Raw genomic sequence first — 27,322 nt, 5'->3', positions numbered from 1 at the left:
CAACTTTTTTTTTTTTTTTTTGGCCTAAAATAAGTTACCAAACAAATTTTTTGGCTTAGGAAACAAAAAATTGTTCTAGAAAACAGAAAATTTAGGGAAAAAAAATTACCAAACATAATTTTTTTGTCAGTTTTTTATATTTATTATGAAAGTAATGTTAAAACTTTCCTAATATAATTTACTAAAAATTGTCCCAAGGGTACCCGTTAACATAATCCTAACACAAGCTAACATCAATAGTACTACTGCAATTGACCATTCTCGTGCGTAAGCACGGATTACATATTAGTTCTTTAATAAGGAGAGAGAAGAGATATTGAGAGAAAGAGTGCACATTCATTAATAAGTTCTACCCAAGCTAAAGTCCTTACGCTTCTACACTGGGTGTGTATATATATTTTTTAATTTTAATTAATGCATTGTACTAGAATTAGTAAAATAATTCTATAATACATGTATCTACGATTTGTTTTTTATTTAATAATTCTTTTTATTAAAAAAAAAAAAAATCCCTTTACCATAGAAATTGTAAATACTCTAACAACTGCTCTTTGTCATGTTGAATTCTAATTGGCTCAAAATTGGACTTAAAAAAAATGGTTCAAAAATATTTCTAATAATTTGTAGGTTAGATAGATGGGATTATTTCAACTTGAAATGTAATTGGCTGATTAAAGGGGTTTATGATTTTTTTTTAACAAATAAAATTAAGTTGGAACAAAATAATAATAATAATAATAATAATATATTATTATTATTATTATTATTATTATTATTATTATTGAGTCTTCTAGCTCAATTTACACCACTTAATGTTCCAATTAAGATGTCGAGAGTTCAAGTCTCCTACTCCCAAATATCAATTTATATATATATATATATATATATATATACATATTTTATAACAACAGATAATTACAAGAGTTAAAAAGATTCATCTGAATAGGTAAGTTTTTTTTTTTTTTTTTCCTTGAGTTATTCACTTGAATTCAAATTCCTAGAGTGATATGTGATCAATTTTATCTAAGGAAACATGAAATAAACTTTAAAAAAAAATCAAAAGTACTGAATTAAATTACTGGGAACAAACTAACATTTGGAGAAAAAATACTTTCTAAAACATTTACCAATCAACACTTCCACAATGTTATGAAAATACGTATTTCAGTATTTAAACAACTGTACCAAACATTCCTTTAATTTTTGTTGGGTCTATTGTTTAGAAGAGGGCAAACAATTATTATATAATCTAAGAGTAGTGTTTTCTCCTATCACATAAAAGGTGGAGAGAGCATTGCTCACGTGTGGAGCTCACCTCTCATGTAGGACAAGGGAACATTGCTCTCGAAATATATGAAGTATTAATGTGCCTATGTGTGTAGTCCACTCCTCATGTGAGAGGAGAGAACATTACTCCCGAAACATATAAATAGTACCTATAATGTGTTGAATGCCCAATTATTAACTGAGAATGGACCTTCAAGGGACTACCCTTAATTTTTTGGTAGAAAGAAGGGGAATTATTTAATATAAAATAGAGCTACATCAGTTTATATATATATATATATATATATATTTTTTTTTTTTTATTTATTTATTTATTTATTTATTTATTTATATATATATATATATATATATATATATATATATGAAAAATGAGGTTCTAATGTAATGGAATAGCACAAATTCAACTTAAAAGTGACGGTAACTTATATGAAATTTTTACGTTTATTATTATCATTTGGTTATCAATTTTTATTTTTAATGAACATTATTATACTTAACTTGGTCCCAAAAAGAAAACTCCTGACTCCGTCACTGCACATAGCATTGAAGCCTCACATCGCATGTAGATTATAAACATGTTGGCAAGATAAATGCATGGTTCTAGGCTACTATCTAAAAACAATAAAAAAGTGCACCGATGGTTTCTCCGATTCCCACCAAACGACTTTATTACTAGGCATTGCTTCAGTAACTAGAAGAAAGATGCAAACAAGTCATGTGACTATAATAATACAAACCTATTTTAATTGAATGGTGCTTACACCGTCAGCTGGGCATAGTGAAGTGATCTGTGTTAAACTTCAGTAGTCTATAAAAAAATTAGTATAATCTGATGGGATTTGGGAGCAGAAATTAAACTTTGAAGTGTCATATAAAATATGTAGACAAGTGTATAAAAAAGATAATGTAATAAGAACATTAATGGATAGCAAATAATTAATTATTCACGCCGATCACGTGGCTAGTTTACAATTAAGTTCTATCTTTCGGTTCAGCTGGGAATGGGATTTGCTCCAATTTAAGAAACGATTAGAAAATAAAGTTTAGGTAGGAAGAGAAACACCTCTACGGCTCTAAGTTGGACTTAGCATCCTCATTTTTTTCAAGGTCTCAGGCAAATGCGTTGGATGCCCAATTTGTAACAAGTAATGGCTTCATGTGCCTTCAAGAGACTACCCCTCATCGCTGCAACAACAACAACAACAAAAAAAAAAAAAATAAATAAAAGAGGTTTCTTGCTAAACTAATTGGAGAGAAACTCTTCAAACTCTACTGATATCTTTCTTTTGGATATGAATTTTGAAAATTTAATAGTCATTGATGTCTTTCATGTGTTGGTCCAAATCTCTAACAGGTAATGGCCAGTTATATCCTTGATTGATTTTATTTATTTATTTTTGTTCTGTGAGTGTGTGTTGTTGTTGTTTGTCAAATTTGTCCAATGGTATTGGTAAGCAGTTGTTTGAGCCTTGGCTTAGGCGTGAACACAACAGTACCTCTTGGGCATGAACCATGAGGAGCAATACTAGGAAATCTCTATCAATGTCTTTCTCATCAACCAAAAGCTTAGATTTCTCTAAAAATTTTGCTTGTTCTTACTCGCCATAAAACAACAGAAAAAAAATGCCAAAAACATCATTTTGGTCCCTACATTTTGGGGTTACAATCAAATTATCCCTACATTTTAGTTACAGTCAATTTGGTTTTTGTTGTTTTTCAACTTGCAACCAATTTAGTCCATATTGTCAACTCAATAATGAAAATTTCCTATGTGGCTAATGGTGTGTACTACTAGCATGGGCGTGAACACACTAGTATCTCTTGGGCATGAACCATGAGGAACAATACTAGGAGATCTCTAGCAATGTCTTTCTCATCAACCAAAAGTTTAGATTTCTCTAAAGTTTTTGCTTGTTCTTACTCTCCATAAAACAACATAAAAACATGCCAAAAATATCATTTTGGTCTCTATATTTTGGGGTTACAATCAATTTGTTCCTACATTTTAGTTACAGTTGTTGATGGCCATTTTGGGGGTCCAAGTGGAAAGAAGAAGCCCAGCAACGTGGACAGAAAAAAGTTGGTAAATAGATAGAAAACCCATTAAGCCTAAGCGGCAGGAATAATGGATAACAGGCCCATGAGATAAGCAAATGGGCCTTGAGGGGGTAAATGGGCTTAAAGGAGCCCAGAAAGAGAGAAAAAAGCAAACCAAGGGCAGTATATGATGTGGACAAGTGAGAATGGGTCACGGTAGACCCAAAGTAATGAAAGCAAAGAAAGTAAGGGGTTAATAGCAAGCCCATGAGCCCTAAGGATAAGGGATAATAAAATTGGGCTGGGAAAGTCCAAAGAACTCAATAAAAACCCATGTGAATGCAAAGTTAAGAAAATGGCCAAGAAAGCCCAAGGAAAGCAAATGGACCAGGGACTCCCAAGAGAAAACAAATGAGACACAGGAGCCCGCCAGTAATGTAATAAAAGAACCCAGCAGGATTGAGGCAAACAACTTTGCAGCAAGAATGATGGAATGGCATGGCAAGAGATGGTAGCAGAAAAAAGGGGTGGGCTAAAGAAAGGCAAAGCCTACCATCAAGCAAGGCCCAGCCCCTAAGTGGGGCAAGCCATAAAAGAAAGGGAAACCAGAAAATAGTAAAAAACGGACGGCAAACTGTATAGGCCAACCACGGTAAATGCATGAGCAACAGGCAGATTTTGGACATACATGAAAGAGAGGCACGCGTAAGGCCCAAACCTCACCAGCTTGTATCTAGCCAATACAGGACATGGTGAGGTAATGTGTCAGAGGTAAGAGGGCTAAAATATTAAAACTCATTCACGGCAGGCACTATAAAAAGAGGCCCTTGCCATGTACAGGGGACGACACCAACACCACCGTATAGGAATTTGAAAACTAGGAAATAGAAAACAAGTATTAAGAAAAAGAGGAAGAAAGAAAAAAAAAAAAAAAATATATATATATATATATATATATATATATAAGAAAGGGGAATATTAGAAGAGAAGGAAAGAAAAAGATAGAGAGTTAGAGCGGCAAGCATGCACCAATAGGTTGATTCTCTCTCTCCCTCTCAAAGTCCTGCTCTCTGCCAGAAGTAAAGAGTTCTCTAGTGCACCAACCATTCAGATCCGTTTCTCTCAAAGTGATTAATTTCCATGGCAGGATTTCCCTGGGAGATTATTCACTTTGAGAAGAGGCATTCTTCCCACTCTGGTTTTGGTCCTGCGAATCAGATTTAATCTGATTTCTTTCTTCTTTTAATTAACCCATATACTACCCACTTATTCCCCTTACTTTCTTTATAAAAGTAATTATTGTTAAATTGTGATTATATTTTCTTGATTAGGGATTATCTATTCACTTTAATTAAGAAGTCAAAGTACTTTCTTTTATCTTATTATTATCATATCTGTCTGTCACGACTCATCTAAAACAACTCTGCCCACCGTAAGCGCGTTCTTGGCAAACGAGACATAGTTTGCGCACAAGCCGGACCAAATTGAATTGCAGTTGGATCGGTCTCAACTCTCTTACTCAGAATATTTGGGCTCAGTACCGTAGGAGGCAGTTTAGCCCAATATAACCAAAAAGGCCCACTACAACAGTCAATTTGGTTTTTTTTTTTTTTTTTTTTAAATTTTTAGTCTTCAACTTGTAATCAATTTAGTCCATATTGTCAACTCAATAACGAAAAATTATTACATGGCTAATGGTTTGCACTACTGGCATGCCTAATACCGACGTGTCCAAATTTAAGTGTTCACATCAGCACTTAGATGGCAAAAAAGCCACCTCAACCTTTAAATTAAAATTAATTAATTAATTAATTAGAAATTAATTATGAAAATTTTAATTAAAAGGGAAAACCACTAGCACCAAAATATAAATAAATAATCCATAAAAAATACCCAAAAAAGAAGAAGAAGGAATAGTGATCTGGGATAGGTAGATCATTTTGAAGAGAAAATAAGCAATCCATGTACATGCATTACATGAATACATAAAAACATACATTCTCCGCATATACCAAAAACTGATTGGTGTTTTGGTCTGATGATAAAGAGCTATCATAAGAAGCGTACGTCATGGATTGAAACTCTCTCTCAAAAAAAAAAAAAAAAAAAAAAAAAAAAAAAAAAAAAAAAAAACATACATTCAGCCCAAATTAATGAAACCATGTCTTTTGGATTGGCGACTAGGTCCACGAATGAGATCGGCAGCAAGATGCGTGACTCACCATTACAGGCGCAACAAATCGTCAACCTTTATTCTAAGTCAAGGGCTAAATGAACAAGTTAATCAATATGCGAATCAATATTGAACACGCTTTGCTTTATGTTTTGTTGTTCTTGGATTAATGAAAGATTCTAAGCATGATGAGAGATAGATTTTGATTTGTTTTGTTTTGTACGTTTTTAAATTTAGGAGTTGAATTGATGTGTTAATCTGATTGAACATTGGAAACGATTTTGGAATTGTGTTTCTGTATCGATATGCGCACACATGGTTGAAGGTGCGCACACATGGTTGAAGGTGCACAGGTGCACACACAACCTCCTCCTTGCACATACAGCTTGACTCAAAAAAAGTCGAATTCATGCTTTGATTGCTTGATTGACTTGTTGTGACATTTTTCATATTTAGTTATCCTATTTGACTCATATTAAGTTAGAAATTATGAATTAATTAATTGCCATGATTTCCTCTTTGATTTTTTCATAAAAAATTGATTTGACATTTTTTGAATAGAATGTTTCCTTTTAAATGCATGATTCCATTTTGTCTGATTTGAGTTGTAATCAATTGGATATTTGACTTAACCAAATTAATTTGATTTAATTTTTAATTTATTTCCTTCTATGTCATGATGTGATGATATATTTTCTTGTGTGGGCTTTTAATTGATTTAATAATTGTATGATTAAACTTGGGCTTAGTTAATAATCCTTATTTAAATATTATGACCTAACAATATTAGTAGAGGCATGCCCATGGGCAAAATGAGATAGGGTGCCTAACATCTTCCTATCCTTGTACCTTAATTCTAAACCTAGATTTAAGTACATAGTTCTCCAAATTGGTTCTTGAATTTAAACCAAATGGCGACTCTCAAAGAAAAGAGAAAGTATGTCATGCAACCAGCAGGCGGTGTACTCATATCAATATATCTATAAAAACAGAGATTTCATGTGAGAAAGTATAAGGTTCTGCATGGCGCATTCTATGCAAAGAAAGTTAAAATATTCTCAAGTGCCACATTAGAGATAAGAACTAATTAAAGATTGACTTTTTGTTTCATTTGGTTCAATATTTCAAGACTTTTCTAATTAAAAAATAAATATTCTTTGTATTATATGGTTCAATATTTCAAGACTTTTCATCCCTTACACATACACACAAAACTTTTTGCATTTTAATTCACTATTTTTATCTCTTACATATATAAAAGCAGAGACCTCATGGAAAAAGCATGAGGTTCTACTAAGTGACGCATTTTATGCAAAGAGAGTTAAAATATTCTCAAGTGCTACATCAAACATAAGAACAAATTAAAAATTGACTTTTTGTTTCATTTGGTTCAATGTTTCAAGATTTTTCTAATTGAAAAGTAAATATTCTTTGTATCATTTGGTTCAATGTTTCAAAACTTTTCATCCCTTACACATACACACAAAACTCTTTACTTTTTAATTCACTATTTTTACCTATTGCATTTCTACCCCTTTATATATGCCTACCTATAGCCCTTTATGCCATCCCATATCAAATACACACAAACCAAAATTGATGTTATTTACCTTCAATTTTTCAACGACACCTACCTACCTCTAAAATTGTTGTTTCATCTAATCCTAAGCCGTATGAGTTGGCTACAACCAAGGAAGGGGGCTTGCATTTTATATTGAGTAACAAAACGGCAATTACAATTTTGATGTTAAGGTCAGACGTTATAGATTTGTGGGTTTTATGAATAATGTCATTGACTATGTATTTTTTTTATTTTTTTTATTTTAAGAACTAAGGAGAAAGAAAAAGACACATTCTATATCAACTTTTATTCTAAATATTCCTCCAAAGTTTTTTTTTTTTTTAATTCCTCATTAATTCAATTAAGTAATTATAATGGATATGTTTGTATAATTTATAACTGTTGTTTTTTATGATGAACTCATTACTAATAAAGTTTTATAACAATTATTCTATAATACTTATACAACATTCCCTAAAACAATCATACATAAAATATTACAATATTATCCATGCATCGCATGAGTAACTTACTAGTTTGCATTTAATTGGGTGCTTACTAGCAAGGAGAGAAGAGATGTGACAATCCAAATATTATTTATCTCTAAGCCCTTGCGTTAGGTTCTAAGACTCTAAGTTTAAATGTATTAGAACTTCAATTTGTAATGTTGGCAAACCATGATCAAAACGTTTTAGTCTTGTTTAGACTTGCTCAAAGTATGTGGTTGTATGTAAAGTTGGAATCGAGTAGCTGCAGGATTTATTATATAAATCTGCCTGGCTCGATCGATCAAGAATTAGACTTGATCGATCGAAAGTCGTGTAAATTGTTTTTTCTACAGAATTTCCAACTCAGCCCAAGCCCATTTGACGTGTTAGGTTTTATATTTTGTCTTAAGTATAAAAGGGAAAACCCTAACCACGTTTTGGGGATGCTCCTTATGCTATGTGTGTGTGAATCTTTTATGAGATCAAGAGGTGCTTGCCTTCATACATACTTAGGGTTTCCAAGATTCAAGATTATGTCAAGAACTTGGTGATCGATTCAATTGCTGCATTAAAAGCTTAAAGATACACAAATAGGGGGCTGTGAATCCAAGAAAGAAGTAGTCTGTGGACTCGGAGCTGTCACATGGTCGTGGTAGTAAGTTTCTTACTCAAGATAGTAATAGGATGTTAGTGGTCTAAGTCGCTATTGTATAAATTTCAATTATTTCATAGTATATTCAATTTTACCTTGAGGATAGTTAGGTTAAATCCTCCCCAAGTTTTTACCGGTTTGGTTTTCCTGGATTATTATATTATTGTGTTCTTTATTTTTCGCACTTTACAATAATATGATATTTGTGTTAACCTAGACTGCATAATTTACTTAAGTTAATCACTTGACTAAATAACTAGGTTAATCTAGTTGTGTTTTAAGGGGTCTAAAAATGAACAAGTGGTATCAAAGCGGGTAGCTCTCTTGTTGTAGATCTTTTGATCTCTGAGCTGATCCTTGACCCCGGTTGTCATGGAACATTGACACTCTCTTGTTATTCCACCTCACTTTAATGGGAATAACTATGCTTATTGGAAAGAATGAATGAAAGCATTCCTGAAATTTATTGATGAGAGAGTCTAGAACTCCATTGAATACGGATGGGAGAAGCTCACTACTCCTGTTAATGAGTGGCAAACTTCTCAAAAAGAAGTAGCCATTTTCAATAGCATAGCTATGAATGCTATTTTTAATGTTATTTCTATAGAAGAATTTAAGAGAATTTATAATGTTGAGCTTGCTCATACTGCTTGGAATATCTTCCAAACTGTGCATGAACGCACAAAAGCAGTTAAAATTAATAAGTTGCAGTAATTAACTTCTAGATTTGAAAGCATTAGGATATTTGATGATGAATTTTATGCTAAGCTTAATAATATTGTTAATTCTGTATATAATTTTAGTAAAATCTATGATCAACCTAAAATTGTTAGGAAGATTCTTAGATCTTTAACTGAGGATTTTAAACTCAAAGTGACTGTCATCACTGAGAGTAAGGATGTGGACTCCATCCCTGTTCATGAACTTGTAGAATCTCTTCAGTCCTATGAGTTGGACCTACCTAAAACTAGCAAATCCAAATCAATAGCTCTCAAGTCTGTTAATGATATTGATACGAGTGGATTTGATAATGAGCTCTCTGTTATAGAGATTGCTCACCTTGCCAAGAACTTTAGAAATTTTCTTAGGAACAATAACAGAAAGGCAAGACGTAAGAACACTACTGAACCTAGAAATTTTAGGAGGAATGATCCCACTGAGGTTAATAACACTGAAAAACCTAAAGAGAAAGTAGGTCAACCTTCTAATAATTCTATGGGTCAACAATGTTTTAGGTGTTAAGAGTATGGTCATGTGAAATCTGAATGTCCTACATTCTTAAGGTCTAAGGGTAAGGTTATGGCTGTAACCCTTAGTGATGATAAAGTTTCTGACAATGACTCTAATAGTGATGAGGATGGAAACTTTATTCCTTTCGCTGCTGTTGCTATAGTTGATGAAAGTGTTACTGTTGAGGAGAACCCTTTTGATAGGGAACTCTCTGAGGATGCAAATTTACAAGAAGCTTATAATAAACTTTGCAAAGTTGTTGTAAAGGATGCTATGAGTATTGATTTAGGCTTAAAGAAAATTGCATCTCTTGAACTTGAAAAGAAAATTTTGCTTGTGAAATTGTTTGATGCTAATGAATTATTGAATAATGTGAGACTAAGAACATGCTGTTACTTGATAAAATTAAGAATTTGGAACTTGAATTATCTGTTACTAGAGAACAAACTGATAGGTCTACAAGCTCCAAACTTGATCACATGCTGAGTGTTCAAAAGTCTCCCTCTGACAAAATTGGCTTAGGTTTTGTAGAAAGCATCTCTGTGGTTGCGCCCCATTCCATAAACTTTGTTCTTTCTTCTTCTTTCGAACCCCCTGTGAGTGAGATTGTCAAACCCTCTGTGAGTGAGGCTAAATCTGTAGAAGTTAAACCTCCTAGGAAGATTAGGGTTGATCTTCGAGAGTCCAAGCATAAGGCTCCTAACCCTCCTAAGGGCAAGTTGCATGATAAGCCTGCATGGGTTTGTCATTTTTGTGGAAAGTATGGGCATATACGTCCAAATTGTTTCAAGCTGCAAGCTGCCAAACGAGCAAACAAACCTAAAGTACATGTGCCTCAAGCACAAGATCTTATGGTACTTATTGGTGAATTGGTAAAGGCTCTTAACCTTTATTCCGATCCTGGAGTTGGAAATCATTCTAATGTGAATAAGAACTCTAATGCTCGAGGTACATATAAAAAGTTTTGGATACAAAATGCTCAATCTAATTGAGTTTTTCTGACATGGTCATTATGCTTCATTACTCTACTCTTTGTGACCATTGTTTTTGTTGGTTTTTGTTTTCTTTATTTCTAGGATTTGCATTGCATAACATTCATGCATTTCATTTTAGGTTGTTTTGTTATTTTTTAATATATATATATATATATATATATATATATAAATAAATAAATAAAAAGTGGAAGCAAAATGTTTTTTGCATTATTTTCTTGGATTTGAAATCAAGGTTGGCCAATTTATTTTTACATAACATATTTACGTACTTTGTTTAGCTTGAATGAGCTTATTTATTGCACTTTACTAGTTTGAGCCTTGTAGTGCATGTTGTGTGAGAAGATGTTTATAGTTTTTTATCACATGATTTTAATCTTGAAGTCACATGCATTTGATTGTCGGACTTTAACTTATTGAGAAAGGCATAAATAACAATCTCACCACTGTTTACTAGCCAATCATAAACACCTTAGTGCATATCATATGATTTCGTGATCGATAAAGTGTAGCACATGCACAAAAAGAATATAAGGTGTAGCCTCGGTTTAAATGCTAAAATTGGTGTGTACATTATTGGACTTTAAATAAATCAATAAAATAAAATTGGTGTGTACATTATCCCGGCTATTTTAATAAGTTTCTGATCAAATAAAATTGGTGTGTACATTATGAGGCAAATCAAGAAACTTACATGATTGCAAGCTTATTTTCTAGGAAATGTGAGAGTTATATGATGCAACTCTTTAGGCGATTGTCTCTTTCAATTTTATGTGATGAATTTTATAGAAATTGTAATTGATTTCTATTTACATATCACCTCACATGTATCTCAAGTTTTTGCTAGTTGCACATACTACACAAGTTACTCTTTGCTAAACTTTGTACATGTTATTATGTGTGATTTTGGTTTGGCCAACCAAGTTTGAAAATTCCTTGAATTTTATGCAAAATGTGTATGAAGCTTGAGAATTTGAGAATTGTTTGAAAATTTTAATTTTGTGAAAACTGGGTACAAATCAAGTGTTTTTGAAAAGCATTTCATCTCATAGTCATGCATTTTATTCATAAAATACCATGCTTTGAGGAATTTCTACATAAAATTGCTTTGTTTTTCAAAAAAGTTGGTTTTTCCGGTAGTGGATATAGCAAAAACATGACCATGCACTAAAAGAAACCGAACCATAGACACTCAACACCAGCTGCAGCTCCTATTTTCAACTCATACACATCTAAATCAAATCAATTTAATCTATTCAATTGGCTTATGGAGGTTGTTTATAAGGGAGCTTGTGGCGTGGCAATGGCGCGCGGCTTCTTTGCTGGAGGAGGAAGGGGCATCTTTTTCCCAGTCGGCTCATGCGAGTCTTTGGCATCCTCTACCGCAGGATGGTGTCTAGGGAGATGCTCGTTCGGTAGCTTTTTTTTTTTTTTTAGTTTAAACTACTCAGAATAATGCTCTTAATTTCCTTGTATGGGATATCAAGGATCTCAATTGAGAGAAATGTGATAAAATGTCAATATTAAGAAAAGTTGGAATCTTTTACAAGAATAATGCAAAAACGTGACTATTTTTTCTTCTGTCTGATAGAAAATAATTCAACGCTTAGTGATAGTAATACAAGGAAGCATATATAACTGCATGTCAATACTCATAAGCAACACAGCTAACAACAAACTCTACATAAACGGGTACACAACATGAACCTATATATAACTCAGTGCTAGTAGTAGCTGTTCCACGAATAGTACAGTGAATGACAAGAAAGATAACATAAGTTGTAGCTCTTATTTCTAAATATTTAGCTATGCATTCAGTTGGCAGTTGGGGGTTTGTGGGGTGGCTTGTGAGAAGGACTTGGTGGCTTCTTTTCAGCAGTTGGAGGCTTCAAGTTCTTTCGGGGTGGCCTTTGCGAGTCTTTATGATCTTCTGGGTGATGATCATGTGGTGGCTTGTGCTCCGGTGGTGGCTTCTCTCCTTTGCCCTTTGGTGGCTTGTGTTCTGGGAATGGTTTCTTCTCTCCCTCTTCAACTGAGGTTGGTGGCTTGTGTTTTGGTGGTGGCTTTGCTCCCTTGGGAGGAGCTTTACCATCAATGGAAGATGACTCCAATAGAAGGTGTCCAGGGTGATGATCATGTGGTGGCTTCTCTCCTTTACCCTTCGGTGGCTTGTGTTCTGGGAATGGTTTCTCTTCCTTGTCAAGTGGGGTTGGTGGCTTGTGTTTTGGTGGTGGCTTTTCTCCCTTTGGAGGATGTTTGCCATCAATGGAAGTAGACTCCAATAGAAGGCGTCCGGGGTGATGATCATGTGGTGGTGGCTTCTCTCCCTTCCCTGGGGTTGGTGGTTTGTGTTCTGGTAATGGCTTCTCTTCCTTGTTGAGTGAAGTTGGTGGCTTGTGTTTTGGGGGTGGCTTTTCTCCCTTAGGAGGTTTGTGCTCATGTTTGGGAGACTCATGGTGGTCAGCCAGTGAGGCAGTGCTGAGAAGCACCACTCCAAGGAGCAACACTAGGACTAGGCAGAATTTGCTGGTATTCATCTTTCGTCTCTGGATGGTTCAAAACAGCAAGACTTCTTGGCCTTTTATAACGGATACTCGAGCCTATTTCGTCAGATCATACGTCATTCAGCACATAAAATATACCCTACCATAGACACAGTTCAAAATGGATATATTTTCCTCTTGAATGTGCAATTATTAATGTCATATATGGGGTCCGATCTGGTCCTATACCGAGTTCAAAAGTTTGACAATGTACTAAGGTTGTTCGTGGTGAAGGCTAGTGAGTAGTGAGTCTAGTGACATAACGAATTTAACTCTTTGCTTTCCATGCAAAGATCTCTTTTGCATGCAATCTTAGAGAATCTTTTAAGCTAAAGCTCGTTACTTAATTTTCTTACTTTGAATTTTTATATCCTAAACATAGATATGATTCCCACTATAAGGAAGAAAATTCATATATTAGTCACGTAATATGTACATGGTCCACATCAACACCTTATCCTTAGAAATGTAGGGGAAAAAGCAATTAAATTTAGAAGTTCAGTTAAGCATTTCAAATATAAAATCTCGATTTTTTTTTTTCACTTTATACTCTATCAATCATAAATTAATATGTATTTATTTAACTTTTCTTATAAAATGATCAAATTAAAAAAAGAAAAATCAAATATATGTCATACCAATATAACTTGCATTATTGGTAAAGTATAAGATGTGACACAAAAAGTATGATAAGAAAATAACAAAATTTAGCTATAAAATTGGTTATAGTTTAACGCTACAACTTTACTCTAAAAAAAAAAAAATTACTACATATTTTGAAAATCTAACAGTTAAATTATATATTTTTTACATTCTTAATACACATGTCAAATTTTGTGTCAACCGGATATTATTTACCATATGATCTATAATCTTACATTTTATGCATAATTTTAAACTACAAAACTTTCAATTTAAATAATGTATTAATGATATAGCTATTGATCTTTAATTTCCTAGAAATTTTATAAACATGGGGGATATAAAAAGAAGATGTAATCCAATTGTAGATTTTATCAAAATTCACATCCAATAAAAAGATATTGATTAAGGCAATTTAAGGTTACAACTAATTTTGTAACTAAACTTTGTCCATAAAGAAAACGGTGTAACACATGAAACATAGGAAACGGGAATGTGTCATTAGGCTACAAGGCCCATTCGGGAATTTATGAATTTTTTACTTCAATTATTATCAACATTATTCTTACTTCTTCCTCAAAAAAGCACTATTCTTATTTATTCATAACATGGCATTGACGTCCCACATCTTGAGTGAGTAGATTACATGTCGGCATGATAAATGTACAGTGCTACATTCCAAACACATTAAAGAAGTGGAAAATTGTGTTTCTCGAATTCCCACTTTGGATGGCGACTTTACTAGCTACTAAACACTGCACCAGTGGTTTTTTTTTTTTTTTTTTTTTTTTGATAGTCTCACCAGTGGTTAGAACTTAGAAGAAAGAGGCAAACAAGTCATGTGACTCTATTAATACAATACAAACCATTTTTTAATTAAATAGTACTGGCCACCGTCAGCTGAGCTTGGTGAAGCCTGTGAAAATCAAACCACTGATAAATATGTTAGAATAATCTGATTTATAGGGGCAGAAATCAAACTTCATAGCGTAATATAAAATATGTAGACAAATGTTTACAAAAGATAATGTACTAAGATTCTTAATTAATGGATAGCAAATAATATTATTAACCATTCACAAATGAGTGTGAAGTGTTGAAATTAGAGGCACATGTGAGTTGTTACAAATACTATTTTTGGAGTTATCAATAGCACCACCATTATGATGCAGTTTATCTATGCTTTCATATTTTCAATGAAATTGTATTTAAAAACTGATACTTTTTTCTGAAACATTTAGACATTTATTTGTCATGATGGTTTCATTCATCTCTATGACTATGTACTTAAATTTGTGACTGTTAGGTGGGAAAAAAAACAATGTGCTGAACTGATGGTTTTAACAGATTAACAATAATATTTCTGTCTGCCAATAGGACTGTAATTAATTGTTAAAATGAAATAATAGATTAAATAGAACTCTCTTCTGGTATAAAGTTTATCTCTAAGGGGGTTGTATTAGGGATTTAATACAAATTCCAATCTTTACCAAAAGTTCAATCGGCATTCAAAGAAACATATTAAAATCAGCTGTGTGATCTCAGAGAGAAAATCACTTGTTAGGCCAACCAATTTATATGCATTTCTAGTTTAGAATAACTGGAATTATAAATTTAGGAAAAAGGCCTAAGTTCAAGATTTATAATTACAACTGACAGTTATTCTAATTTATAATGAAATGACCGGCGAGTAATTAAAGTTAAGAGGGACAATTGAAATGGAAATGGATAAACTAGCTCAACAAACTTTTTCATCGTGTTCAAACTCAACTATCATTCCGTTCCTCAAAAAACTATCTTTCCGTTCAGCTGAGATTTGCTAGTAGTGTCACAAATGGAAAATCCCCATGAACGCAATGGTTTTTTTGACTTAAAGTGTATAAATTTTGGACTTTCGGAGTATGATGAGCAAATCAATGACGTTAGAGTGTAAGAGGAGACACTCCTGAAATTAAAGTTACTTTGACTCTAGGAAGAGAAAGACATCTACGTCCGACTCAGCATACTCATTTTTTTCAAGGGGCTAATGTGTAGGATGCCCAATTTGTAAAAGGTAATCGGCCTTCGAGGGACTACCCTTTGTCACTACGAAAAACAACAATCAAATTTCAAAGGGATAATGGCCTGCCAGGCTCTCTTCTTTTCGACAAGTTCAAATTAGTTTGGAGAGAAATTTTTAAAACTTTTTATATATATTTTTATTAAATGTAAATTTTGAAAATTTAACAATTGAATTGCATATTCCATACGTTTTTAACGTGCATGTAAAGTTTTTTTCAAATCAGATGTTATTTTCTCTCTAAACTATTTTGGAAAGAAATTTTTCAAACTTCTCATATATTTTTTTATTATATATAAATTTTGAAAATCTAACAATTAAATTGCAAGTTTTTTATATTTTTAATATATATGTAAAATTTTGTTCAAATTGGATAATATTTACTATTTGATCAATAAACTTTATTTATTTTAAGAGAAAAACAATATAAGAAATAAAACCCTTTTATTTAGAAATAACTTCTTAGATAAAAATAGCCTGCATTCTACCAATGATGAGTTTGAGGGTTAGGTTACACTATAAGAAGATCACACCCAATACAATTAATGGTCTTTGACTAAGAGAGAGAAGGTGATGTTCTTTTTTACCAAACCCCCCCCCCCTCCAAAAAAAAAGTGATATTACTATTTAATTAATCATTTGATAAACACAAAATTATTATTCAAATTTATTACATCAACTCAAACAAGTAGTAATTTTTATGGCTTGGTGATCTAAAGCTAAATCACATAAAAAAAAAAAAAATGGTAATAGTAGAAAGGAGAAAATTTGGCTATAAAGTTGGTTGTAACTATTGGTTATAACCCTATTCAATATATATTTATTGGATGTGATTTTTGAAAAATTAACCATTGGAGGATAACATTTCTTTATTATATTCTTCATTCTTGCAAAATCTCTAGAAAATAAAAAATCAATAATTATGGCATTAAGCAAATGTTCAAATTTTAAGTTTTTGTAGGCTAAAATTATGCATAAAAATAAATTAATAGATCAAATAACGAATAACATTCAATTGACACGAAATTTGACGTGCGTATTACGAATATAAAGAGCATACATTTTAATAGTTAAGATTTTCAAAATATGTAGTCTATGTTTGTTAGGTTCTAAAGACTTAGGAACTTATGTATTTAGAACTCTAATGTATATTGTTGGCAAACCATGATCAAAACAAGATGTTTAGTCATGTTTAGACTTGCTCAAAGTTGTGTCATTTATGTAAAGTTGGATTTAAGTTGATGTAGAACCAAAGTACATTTCGGCCTGGTTCGATCGATCAAAGCTTAGGCTCGATCAATCGAAATTCAGACAGAATGCGTTTTTCTGCAGAATTCCAACTCAGCCCTAGTTCATTAAAAACGTTTAGGGTTTTGTGTTTTTGCCCTAGGTATATACGGCAAACCCTAGCCACATTTTAGTGTTACTCATATTACTGTTTGTGTAAATCTCTTGTGAGATCTGTGAGGAACTTTCCTTTACACAAGCTTAGGATTATCAAGAGGAGATTCGTTCAAGAACTTGATGATCATTCGGCTACTACCATAAGAACTTAAAGAAACACAAGCGGGTGTGCTTGTACTTGTTGAAGAATCCAAGAAAGAAGGAATCTGTGGTCTCAAAGTTTGCACGTGGTCGTGTCAGTAGGTTTCTACTGGTGGGTAGTAATAGGATGTAGCGGTCTAAGTCCTATTAACTTCAATTCTTTTATAATGGATTCAAGTTTACCTTAAGAATAATTAGGTTAAATCCTCCCCAGGTTTTTACCGGTTTGGTTTCCTGGGTCATCATATCATTGTGTTATTTATATTTCCGCTGCTACGCATGATATGATTATTTGATTTTGATAACATAGATTTGGAATTTGGACTAAGTAATAACTTGGCTAATTACTTGGGTTAATCCAATTGTATTTTTTAAGGGTCTAAAAACTATCAAGTGGTATAAGAGCAGGTTGCCCTCTTGTTGTTGATCTTTTGATCTCTAAGCTGATCCTTGACCCCTGTTGTCATGGATTTTTGGAAAATCTTTTTGCTTATGTATCAACTTGCTTACTTGTTGTCTTTGTCCCTTGTTGCTTTTGTTTAATCTTTCCTTGAGTTTCTTGGTCTTATCACATGTGATAATAATTACTTTTGTTATACTGCTCTAATTGCCTTAAAGGCACGTGATTCTTGTCTTTGGTATTTGGATAGTGATTGTTCCAGGCATATGACAGGAAAAAAAGGATTATTCAAGACTCTTTTTGAAGGAAAGATTGGAACGGTCACTTTTGAAGATGGAAGCAAATTTGTAATCAGAGGCATTGGAATTGTGGACATTCCAGGGTTGCCAGTCTTTGAAGATGTTTGGTATGTTGATGGACTGAAAGCAAATTTACTCAGCATCAGTCAGATTTACGACAATGAACTGAATGTTCTCTTCACTAAGTATGAATGTGAAATACTTGATGGAGGAGGTGACTGTATGTGTGTTGGTGTAAGGACAGCTGACAACTGTTATGGTTTAACACCAAGTATAAGCAACAAATGCTTTAGTGCAAAGATTGATCAAGTTGATTTGTAGCATCAATGGTTGGGGCATGCAAGTCATAAGCAATTAGAGAAGATTTCCAAATGTAATGTAGTTGTTGGTTTACCTAAATTTGAGAAGATAGATAAGTGCATATGTGGACCATGTCAAATAGGTAAGCAAGTGAAATCCAAACATCCATCTGTAGTTAGTATTCAAACTTCAAGACCTCTAGAGTTGTTGCACATTAATCTTATGGGTCCTACTAGAGTTCAGAGTTTAGGTGGAAAGAAATATATTCTAGTGGTTGTGGATGACTTTACTAGATATACTTGGGTTGTGCTTTTGAAAGATAAAGCTGAAGCACCTGAAAAGATGATACATCTGTGCAAGAAATTGCAGGTTGAGAAAGATAATGTGATAGCCAGAATCAGAAGTAATCATGGAAGAGAATTTGAGAATACTAAGCTGGCTACCTTCTACAATGATCAAGGCACACATCAAGAGTTCTCTTCACCCAAGACACCTTAATAGAATGGAATAGTGGAACGGAAGAATAGGATTATTCAAGAGATGGCTCGTGTCATGCTACACAATAAAAAGTTGCCCAAATCCTTTTGGGAAAAAGCAGTTAACACTGCTTGCCATACACTCAATTGGTTGTATTTCAAACCTAATTCCAAGAAGACTACTTATGAACTCTGGAGAGGAAAGAAGCCTGCTATTAAGTATTTCAAGATATTAGGTAATGATTGTTACATTCTAATTAAGTATTTCAAGCCTGCCAGTGGGGTTCTGATCCTTGGATCACGTCTGCTAATTAAGCTTACTGAGACTGCCTATCTTTTCTTTAGGATAGTATGTCATTCTTTGTGGCCTATTTCTCATCTCCACACCATCCCTCTTGAGCGACATGTGTTTTTGTATGCCTTTGTTTCCGATGCGCCTATCAACTTTCCTCATCTGTTTCTTCGTTCTTTGAACGAAGTTCATAGGAGTTCTGTCGTAGCTTATGCTCTTATCCATCCTATTTTCATTCATAGGATTTTGTTGTTTCTCAGTTTAGCTGATTTCCCTGCCGGTGAGCCTGTTCATGTCATAGCTCCCATAGGTGCCACCTTCGTTAGGTAGAGGGCTGCTCATTTGAGAGTTGGCTCTATGCGTCCTAGAGGTGAGTCATCTGGTGCTATTCCCCCTCCTCTCTCTTCTACAGGTGCTGATACGGCTGAGGTGTCTAGTGTTGCTGTTGCTGATGCTGATGTTCCTCCATCGACTACTTCAGATGATTTAGACATTCAACGTACGTTGGATCATGTCTTGACCGTTCAAACGGCTCATGAATAGATTTTGGTGGACGTGCTCGATGAGATCCGTGCTTTGTAACATAAATATAATACCTAACTTTGTAACAAAAAAATTAATTCCTACTTTCATTCTGAAACTTTGTAACATAAATATAATACCACCAAGTAATTTAAGTTTATTCTTCAACTTGTGTAAAAGGCCTTTATCCGCAATTACTTAAATTAAAATTCAGTATTATCTTTTGGGCAGGTGTTATGTGATGTGTAACATCTTCTTTGTATATAATCGAGTTTCTGAGTTCATACAAAAAAAAAAAAAAAAAAAAAATCGAGTTTTTGAGTCCTAAATCTTTCATTTGAGACTTTTTCTTCCGTAATTAGTTTAGAAGCCTTAGAAAATTCTTTTGTTAATTAAGTAATTAAAATAAATTAGATTTTAGATGATCAATCATACACTTAAAAAAACCAATAGATAGTGTCTACTCTTAGATTAAAAATTAAATAAATAAAGAGGCTCACTTGCACATAAATCATCCTAGTGTCGCCAATACACACGTCACTCTCTTAACATACAGAAAAAGTTGGGGTAGGCAAGTGGGTCCCAAAAATCTGGTGTCCACAGACTCCACATAGAGTACCCCACTAGACCCAATGATGAGATACTACAACTCTCACAAATTTGGGTTAGCAATAAATTGTCTTAGTTAAATTTCGACCAAAATTCTGTAATGTACCCAGTCGGCTCGTGCGAGTCTTTGGCATCAACCGTGGGAGGGTGTCCTAGGAAATACACTTTTGGTGCTTTTCGTTCTGCTGAGAATAATATTCGTAAAATCTTAATTTCCCTGGATGAGAATCACGGGTCCCGATTGAGATATGTGATAAGATGTCAATATTAAGAAAAATTAGAATCTTTACGAGAATATATAATGCAAACGTGACTTTTTGTTCTTCTATGTAAGATAGAAAACGATTCGATCAACTCATTGAGATAGTAGTACCAGGAAGCATAACTGCATGTCAATATACTCATAAGCAACAGAGCAAACTACATACACTAAAACGGGTAGAGTACACAACATGAACATAGCTCACTGCTACTAGTAACTGTTCCACGTATAGAACAGTGACTGACATGAAAGATAACATAAGTTGTAGCTCTTATTTTCTAAACATTTAGCTATGCATTCAGTTGGCAGTTGGTGGTTTGTGTGGTGGCTTCTCTCCTTTACCCTTTGGTGGCTTGTGTTCTGGGAATGGTTTTCTCTCTCCATCTTCAAGTGGGGTTGGTGGCTTGTGCTTTGGTGGCGGCTTCTCTCCTTTACCCTTTGGTGGCTTGTGTTCTGGGAATGGTTTTCTCTCTCCGTCTTCAACTGGGGTTGGTGGCTTATGTTTTGGTGGTGGCTTTGCTCCCTTGGGAGGAGGTTTGCCATCAATGGAAGAAGACTCCAATAGAAGGTGTCCAGGGTGATGATCATGTGGTGGTGGCTTCTCTCCCCTACCCTTTGGAGGTTCATTACCTCGGCTTGGTGGTTTGTGTTCTGGGAATGGCTTCTCTTCCCTATCGAGTGGAGTTGGTGGCTTGTGTTTTGGGGGTGGCTTTTCTCCCTTAGGAGGTTTGCGCTCATATTTGGGAGACTCATGGTGATCAGCCATTGAGGCAGTGCTTAGAAGCACCACTCCAAGGAGCAACACTAGAAAGTATTTGCTGGTAGTCATCTTTGGTCTCTGGATGGTTCAAAACAGCAATACTTCTTGGCCTTTTATAAGGGATATTAGAGCCTATTTCGTCAGATCATACGTCATTAAGCATGTAAAACATACCCTACCATAGACACGTACAGTTCAAAATGGATATCTTTTCTTCTTGAATGTGCAATTATTCATGTCAGGGGAGGGGGTCCAGTTGGGTCCTACTGAGTTCAAAAGTTTGACAATGTGCAATGCATGTTACTTTGTTCCTGGTGAAGGCTAGTAACATAAACGAATTTATCTCTTTGCTTTCCATGCTGATGCAGAGATCTCTTTTGCATGCAATCCTTGAATCTTTTAAGTTTAAGCTCAGTTACGTACCCAATTTTCCTACTTTGATTTTTTATATCCTATCCTATACATGGATATCATTCCCACCGAAAGGAAAAACATCTATATATTGGTCCGTAATACGTACGTGGTCCACATAATCACCTTAGCGCAAAGTAGTAAAAAAACAGTCGAATCCATGATATATAAAAATTTAGGAAAAAGGGTTGGTGTTGTCAAGTGTCTCATATCGCAACTAGTATTTTGTGTAATATTCCGGAAATATTAGGATATGTTCAGTTAGGATAATAGAAAAATGAGAAAATAAAAAATTAAGAAATAATGAAAAGGTAGGAAAACAGAAAAAATTTTAGTTTTCCTCATATATGTATTTGGTTGGGAGGGAGGAAAAGTGGGGGGATAGAAAAAATTTTTGTTTGGTTAAAAATAAAATTTGTATAAATTTACCATCATGTTGTTATTAAATAAAACAAAAGGTAACACATTATACTTTTTAAAAAATTGTGTATAGATCAACACTTTATTAAAGTTAAAAATAAAAATAAAAATAGCATAAGAAATTAGCCCAAAACTGTTTTCTAAAAAAAAAAAGAATAAAAACAAAAACCAACCAAAATTAATGAGAAAATAAACATATGATCACCAAAAAGAAGAAGAAGAAGAAGAAGAAACCTAACACATCCAGAATAAATCAAATAAAAGAAAAGGCCAAGACATTGAAGGTGAGGGGTATTTTTTGGGCTTCCCCCTCCCAGTTTTCTCCCCATTATAAGGAGAAATTTTTTTGAAGGACCCAAGAAGAAAACACCTAGACCCCACTATTTATTTATTTTTTCCTTTATCCAACCAAACAAACTCCAAAAAAAGTTTTCATTTCTATTTTCTCTGCACAGTTTTTTATCCACTCTATTTCACCTTCAAACAAATACACACTCAATGATCAAGGTCCCGTTTGGTAGAGTTTTCAAAAAACTAATTTTCAGTTTTTAAACAATATTACGCACATTTTCATTCACTTTTTCACCCATACGTATTTCAAAAAACTACAAACAACATTATTCAAACTCTTCTACCAAATAGCCCCAAATATCTTCTCTCATAATTATTAAATAATAATAATTAAAAATTAAAAATTAAAAATTAAAAAAAGTTAGTGGTTGGTCCCATGGGCCACACGCCTAGCGAAGCTTTTATGAATTTTTTTAGTTCTATTATTAATCATCATTTTTTATCACATGGCAATATGGCATTGAAGTCCCACATCGTGCGTAGATTAGATATTTAAATACATCCCATAAAACAAAAACAATATATATATATATATATATATATATATTTAAATACATGTCGGCACGATAAATACAGTTTGAGCTACATTCCAATGACACTACAAAAAGTTTACCATGGGTTTCTCAATTTCTCACGTAGAGTCTCTTTAGATACTGTTTATTATTAAAAACTGAAAACTGAAAATACTATAACAAAATAATTTTTAAATGTGTGAATAGTGCCGTGGGATCCATTTTTAATGAAAGTTTTGCTGAAAAAAAAAGGTTTGTAGGTCCTATAAACAGTGCACAAATCCATTGATAGATGCTGGACGCAGCTAAAAAATCATTTCAGCTACATCCAAACATTCACTTAGCCTTCGTTTGGATAGTGCTGAAACTGAGTCTACGTTTCACTTTTTTTTTTTTTTTTTTTTTTTTTTTAGAATAGCGTTTCACGTTTTCAGAGGTGGCTACAGTGCTTTTTCATCAAAATTATGCTTTTTCAGTGGGTCCCATGCACCATTCATGGGACCGCAAGTACTTTATTTAAAAAAAAACTTTAAAATTGGGTCCTACAGTACTATTTACACATTTAAAAATTATTTTACTACAGTGTTTTCAGTTTTCAATAAAATAAGTGATATCCAAACACACTATTAACACAACAACTTTATTACTAGACATCAAACCAACGGTGGTTAGAAGAGGGATGAAAACAAGTCATGTGACTGACTGAACTCTATAATGCATACCTATTTTAATTGAATATATAGTACAACTGGCTCAGTGAATTCTAAGAAAACCATTAATTGAATATATAGTACTGGCCACTATTAGCACATATTTCTTTCTTTCTTTTTTTTTCTTCTTCTTCTTCTTCTTCTTCTAGCCTTGGTACATTGTCAAACTTTTGAACTCAAATAATTGAATACTGAGAGAAAAGCTATCGATTTTGAACCGAAAAATGTCTATTTAAGGATATGATTATTGACATTGAGTTATGCTTCCTGGTACTATTATTCTCAATGAGTTGAGTCGTTTACTATATACACATTGAAAAAAAAAAGTCACATTTGCATTATTCTCGTAAAGATTCTAATTTCTCTTAAGATTGACATGTTATCATGTATCTCAATTGCGGCCCTTCATATTCCATGCATCCAAAGAATTCACTATTCAAAAACTAAATATCAAAATATCTCAAAGAATTAATTTTAATTCTCAATTAAAAATGAAAGGTGCTAATTGGAGGGTTGCCATTGATATTGAGATTTGAGAATTAGGGATAAATAATACTTGGATTATCACATCTCTCATTGTTGGTAACCATTCAATTCGATGCAAATGGGTCTACAAATTGAAACACAATGTAGATATGACAGTCTTGAAAGGTATAAGGCTTGATTGATGGCAAAAGGGTACACTTAACATGAGAGGTCAGACTAGTATGAGAATTTTTTCACTAGTAACTAAATCTGATATAGTTTGATGCTTATTGGAATTAACTGTTGGGAACCAATGGTATCTCATCCAATTGGATGTTATTAATGTATTCCTTCATGGTGACCTTTATGAAGAGGTTTACATGACACTTCTTCTAGGTTTTCGCAGTAACAAAGAGCATTAAGTATACAAGCTTAAAAAATCCTAGTAATGCTTTAAACAAGAATCCAAACAATGGTTTGAAAAATTCTCTACTACACTCATCCAACATGGATTTAATCGATCAAAGTCATATTACAATCAATGACCTTAAACTTTTCCAACATTCAGTTTGCGTCACGTGCTCTTTGAACTTCTCTAGGGAATACGCCTTAGCTGAATAGACTAAAGGTGAAGGGTTTTAGAGTTGTCACTTGATTTAGGTCCAGGAACCAACTGGGCACCTTGCATAGGGCTTTGTATATCTAGATTCTAGGTCCAGAGTTAAGGTACGGGGATGAGAAGGCTTTAGGCACCCAATCTCCCCTAGCTCGTAAGCCGACTTCCACTCATTGTATTTCACATCCTAGTTTTATTAAGAAATCCTCTAGTAGGCTATCCTCAATACACACATGCACACACAAACTAGTTCTAAATATCCAAGCAATGTATCTTAACCTAGCGTACATCACATAACATCACATCTCATATCATCTCTTCCAAGCCAGCAATCATACCTACTTATTATAGTCATCTCATAATATCACATCCAACTCATATTCAACAAGTCCATCACATACATCACATGTTCATCTCAAACAAACATGCATGTTCATACTCATATGCATGCACTTACCTCACTACATCACCACAACACCACGTATTCAGATGCATGACATGTGATTATGCATGTTTATGTGCTCATTAAAGCATATTCAAAACCCTAATCATTCAACTATACAAACAAAGAAAATAAACACATTTCAAAAAAAGCAGGGACTAATACACATGTTACTAAGTATAAATAGAAGCCTAAGCATGCATCTAAACTAACTAAAAAGGTTGAAAACAGCAAACAAATGAATGTTGATTCTTCTGGGTGAACTTGCATGTGTATGCAAGCTTGTGGAGCTTCATAAACTGGGATGAACCTGCATATCCAACCCGACCCAGAACTAACATACAACAAACAAAAAATAAATTTAACCTAGCATGCTACTAACCTAGGAAAGCAAAAACCTAAAGTAGTAAAATAAAGCAAGAAATAAACATGAAAATAAATCAAGAGAAAAGAAGCTTAAAGCTTGGTTTTGATCACTCCCCTCGGTCACTCTATCAAAACAAAAACTCAGAGGGTTAGTAAATGTTTTACTAAGGGGCTTAGACCAAAAAATGGTCACTGCTAAGAAAACTTTGAGTTTGAAGGTTTTTTTTTTTTTTTTTTTTTTAAAGAAAAAGAAATTCTTCTTGAATCACTAGTTTTCTAGTGATTTCAGTGTGTTTTGGAAAAAAGCCTAGGAGGCCTTTTATAGTGTTAAGGGGGGTGCATGGCCATTTCCAAGCGATGTGAGATTAGCTCTGTACTAATTTCTGTCAAAAACTTACCTTACTCAATTTTGCTAGTTTAACCCGTGTAAGTAGGCTCGTGAAGATGTGTACATAGCACAAATCTATCCATTTCTATTACTAAATCTAATGGTGTTAATGTGCAAAGGAGGTGAGTTTCGTTCATTTTAAAAAGTAAAGGAGGTCTATGTACAATTTGAACCAAGATGGGGAGGTTAGTGTGATTTCAGTAAACCTTAAGGAAGGTCAATTCAATTTTCTTGCTTTCAAATTAGTCACATTATTAGAATAGATATTAGGCAGTTAGTTGGTAAATTAAATGTCTGTTTGGCACAAAACCTTTAACTTTATGCTTTTTGCTTTGTCTAAACTTAAAAAAAATAATAATAATAAAATAAAATAAAATAAAAACAATTCAAAAACAAAATTATCCTTTTTGAAAGTAAGCTAACTTTAGCTTTTTGTCACATATTTTGCATAAAATCATTAAAAAAAAAAAAAAAAAAGATCTTTTGAAAAATACTATACAAATAAGCTATTAAAATTTGTGTGGTACTAATACCCAAACGGATGCTAAGTTTAATTTAGTATATGTATCCAAGCTATATAACAGAGATCCTTCTTACATAGATTTTATTATGAATGACAACTTAATTTCTTTTATTTTCTTCTTTGTGAATTTCAGCACGCATTATTAGAGTGGACAAACTTTACAAACAACAAAAACACACATAAATAATAATAATAATAATAATAAATCAAGGGCATATATGACGACCCATTACCTAATGGAAATTGGGACCAATACATGAAAGACAACAATGACAGTTAATTTTTGCAGTGACAAAGAGTAGTTCCTTGAAGGCCCATTAGCCCATTACCTATTACAATTTGAGCATCCAATTAACGCATTAGCCCCAGACAATAGCCCCTTTAAAAAAAATGAGGATAATTCCTAAGGTAGAGGTGTTTCTCTTCCTAGCTAGACATTATTTTCTAACCGTTTCTTAAATTGGTAATTCAAATTAGCTGTACTTTTAAGTGTGTCTTTCTTACAATCTAACGTAATTGATTTGCTCATACTCAAAAAAAAGTCTAAAATCTAGGCACTTAGAGTCTGTTTGGATACAACTTATTTTTGCTGAAACTGAAAACTGAAAACACTATAACAAAAAAATTTTTAAATGTATGAATAGTGTCGTGGGACCCATGAACAGTGTATTTTGTCTCCTGCATATGAATTCATGTGATGTTACTGTTTATAAGCGCTTAAAAAAAATAAATAAAAATAAATAAATAAAAAAATAAAAAAGGCAAACGCAAAAACGCGTCATGGATCCAAACACTCACTTAAAGTAAAAGAACCATTCCTTTCATGAAGGATTTTCTTTTGTAAAATTATAACTAGCGAATCCCAACAATTCATACTCATTTGTGCATAATTAATGATCTTTTTTTTGAAATAGAACTTGTTACCAACCTTGTGATCAATGGAAAATATTTAGGTACTAGCAATGCTCTTCTCTCGCATAAGGGGTGGG

General features: G+C 33.3%; 2 protein-coding genes and 1 long non-coding RNA gene across 4 annotated transcripts in view; all 3 read right to left on the bottom strand.

Moving 5' to 3' along the window:
• The window catches only part of LOC126688670 (uncharacterized), a 123,456-nt gene that overhangs the window by 14,456 nt on the left and 81,678 nt on the right, over positions 1-27,322 (bottom strand). The gene's annotated exons all lie outside the window — the stretch shown is intronic.
• On the bottom strand, positions 12,052-12,991 carry LOC126688665 (early nodulin-75-like). Its single transcript, XM_050383441.1, has one exon. The coding sequence runs from the start codon at positions 12,955-12,957 to the stop codon at positions 12,235-12,237; it is 723 nt and encodes a 240-aa protein (XP_050239398.1). The 5' UTR covers positions 12,958-12,991; the 3' UTR covers positions 12,052-12,234.
• Positions 20,478-21,237, bottom strand: LOC126688666 (early nodulin-75-like). Its single transcript, XM_050383443.1, has one exon. It carries the CDS (start codon positions 21,196-21,198, stop codon positions 20,668-20,670), a length of 531 nt encoding a protein of 176 aa, XP_050239400.1. The 5' UTR covers positions 21,199-21,237; the 3' UTR covers positions 20,478-20,667.

The sequence above is a fragment of the Quercus robur genome, chromosome 6, assembly GCF_932294415.1.
Source record: "Quercus robur chromosome 6, dhQueRobu3.1, whole genome shotgun sequence".
NCBI classification, from domain to species: domain Eukaryota; kingdom Viridiplantae; phylum Streptophyta; class Magnoliopsida; order Fagales; family Fagaceae; genus Quercus; species Quercus robur.
The sequence above is the reverse complement of the archived record's forward strand: the minus strand, read 5'-3'. Positions and strand labels throughout refer to the sequence as shown.

Excerpts from the sequence above, each read along its gene's own strand:
- LOC126688666 (XM_050383443.1), bottom strand. The coding sequence starts at position 21,198 with ATGACTACCAGCAAATACTTTCTAGTGTTGCTCCTTGGAGTGGTGCTT.
- LOC126688665 (XM_050383441.1), bottom strand. The coding sequence starts at position 12,957 with ATGAATACCAGCAAATTCTGCCTAGTCCTAGTGTTGCTCCTTGGAGTG.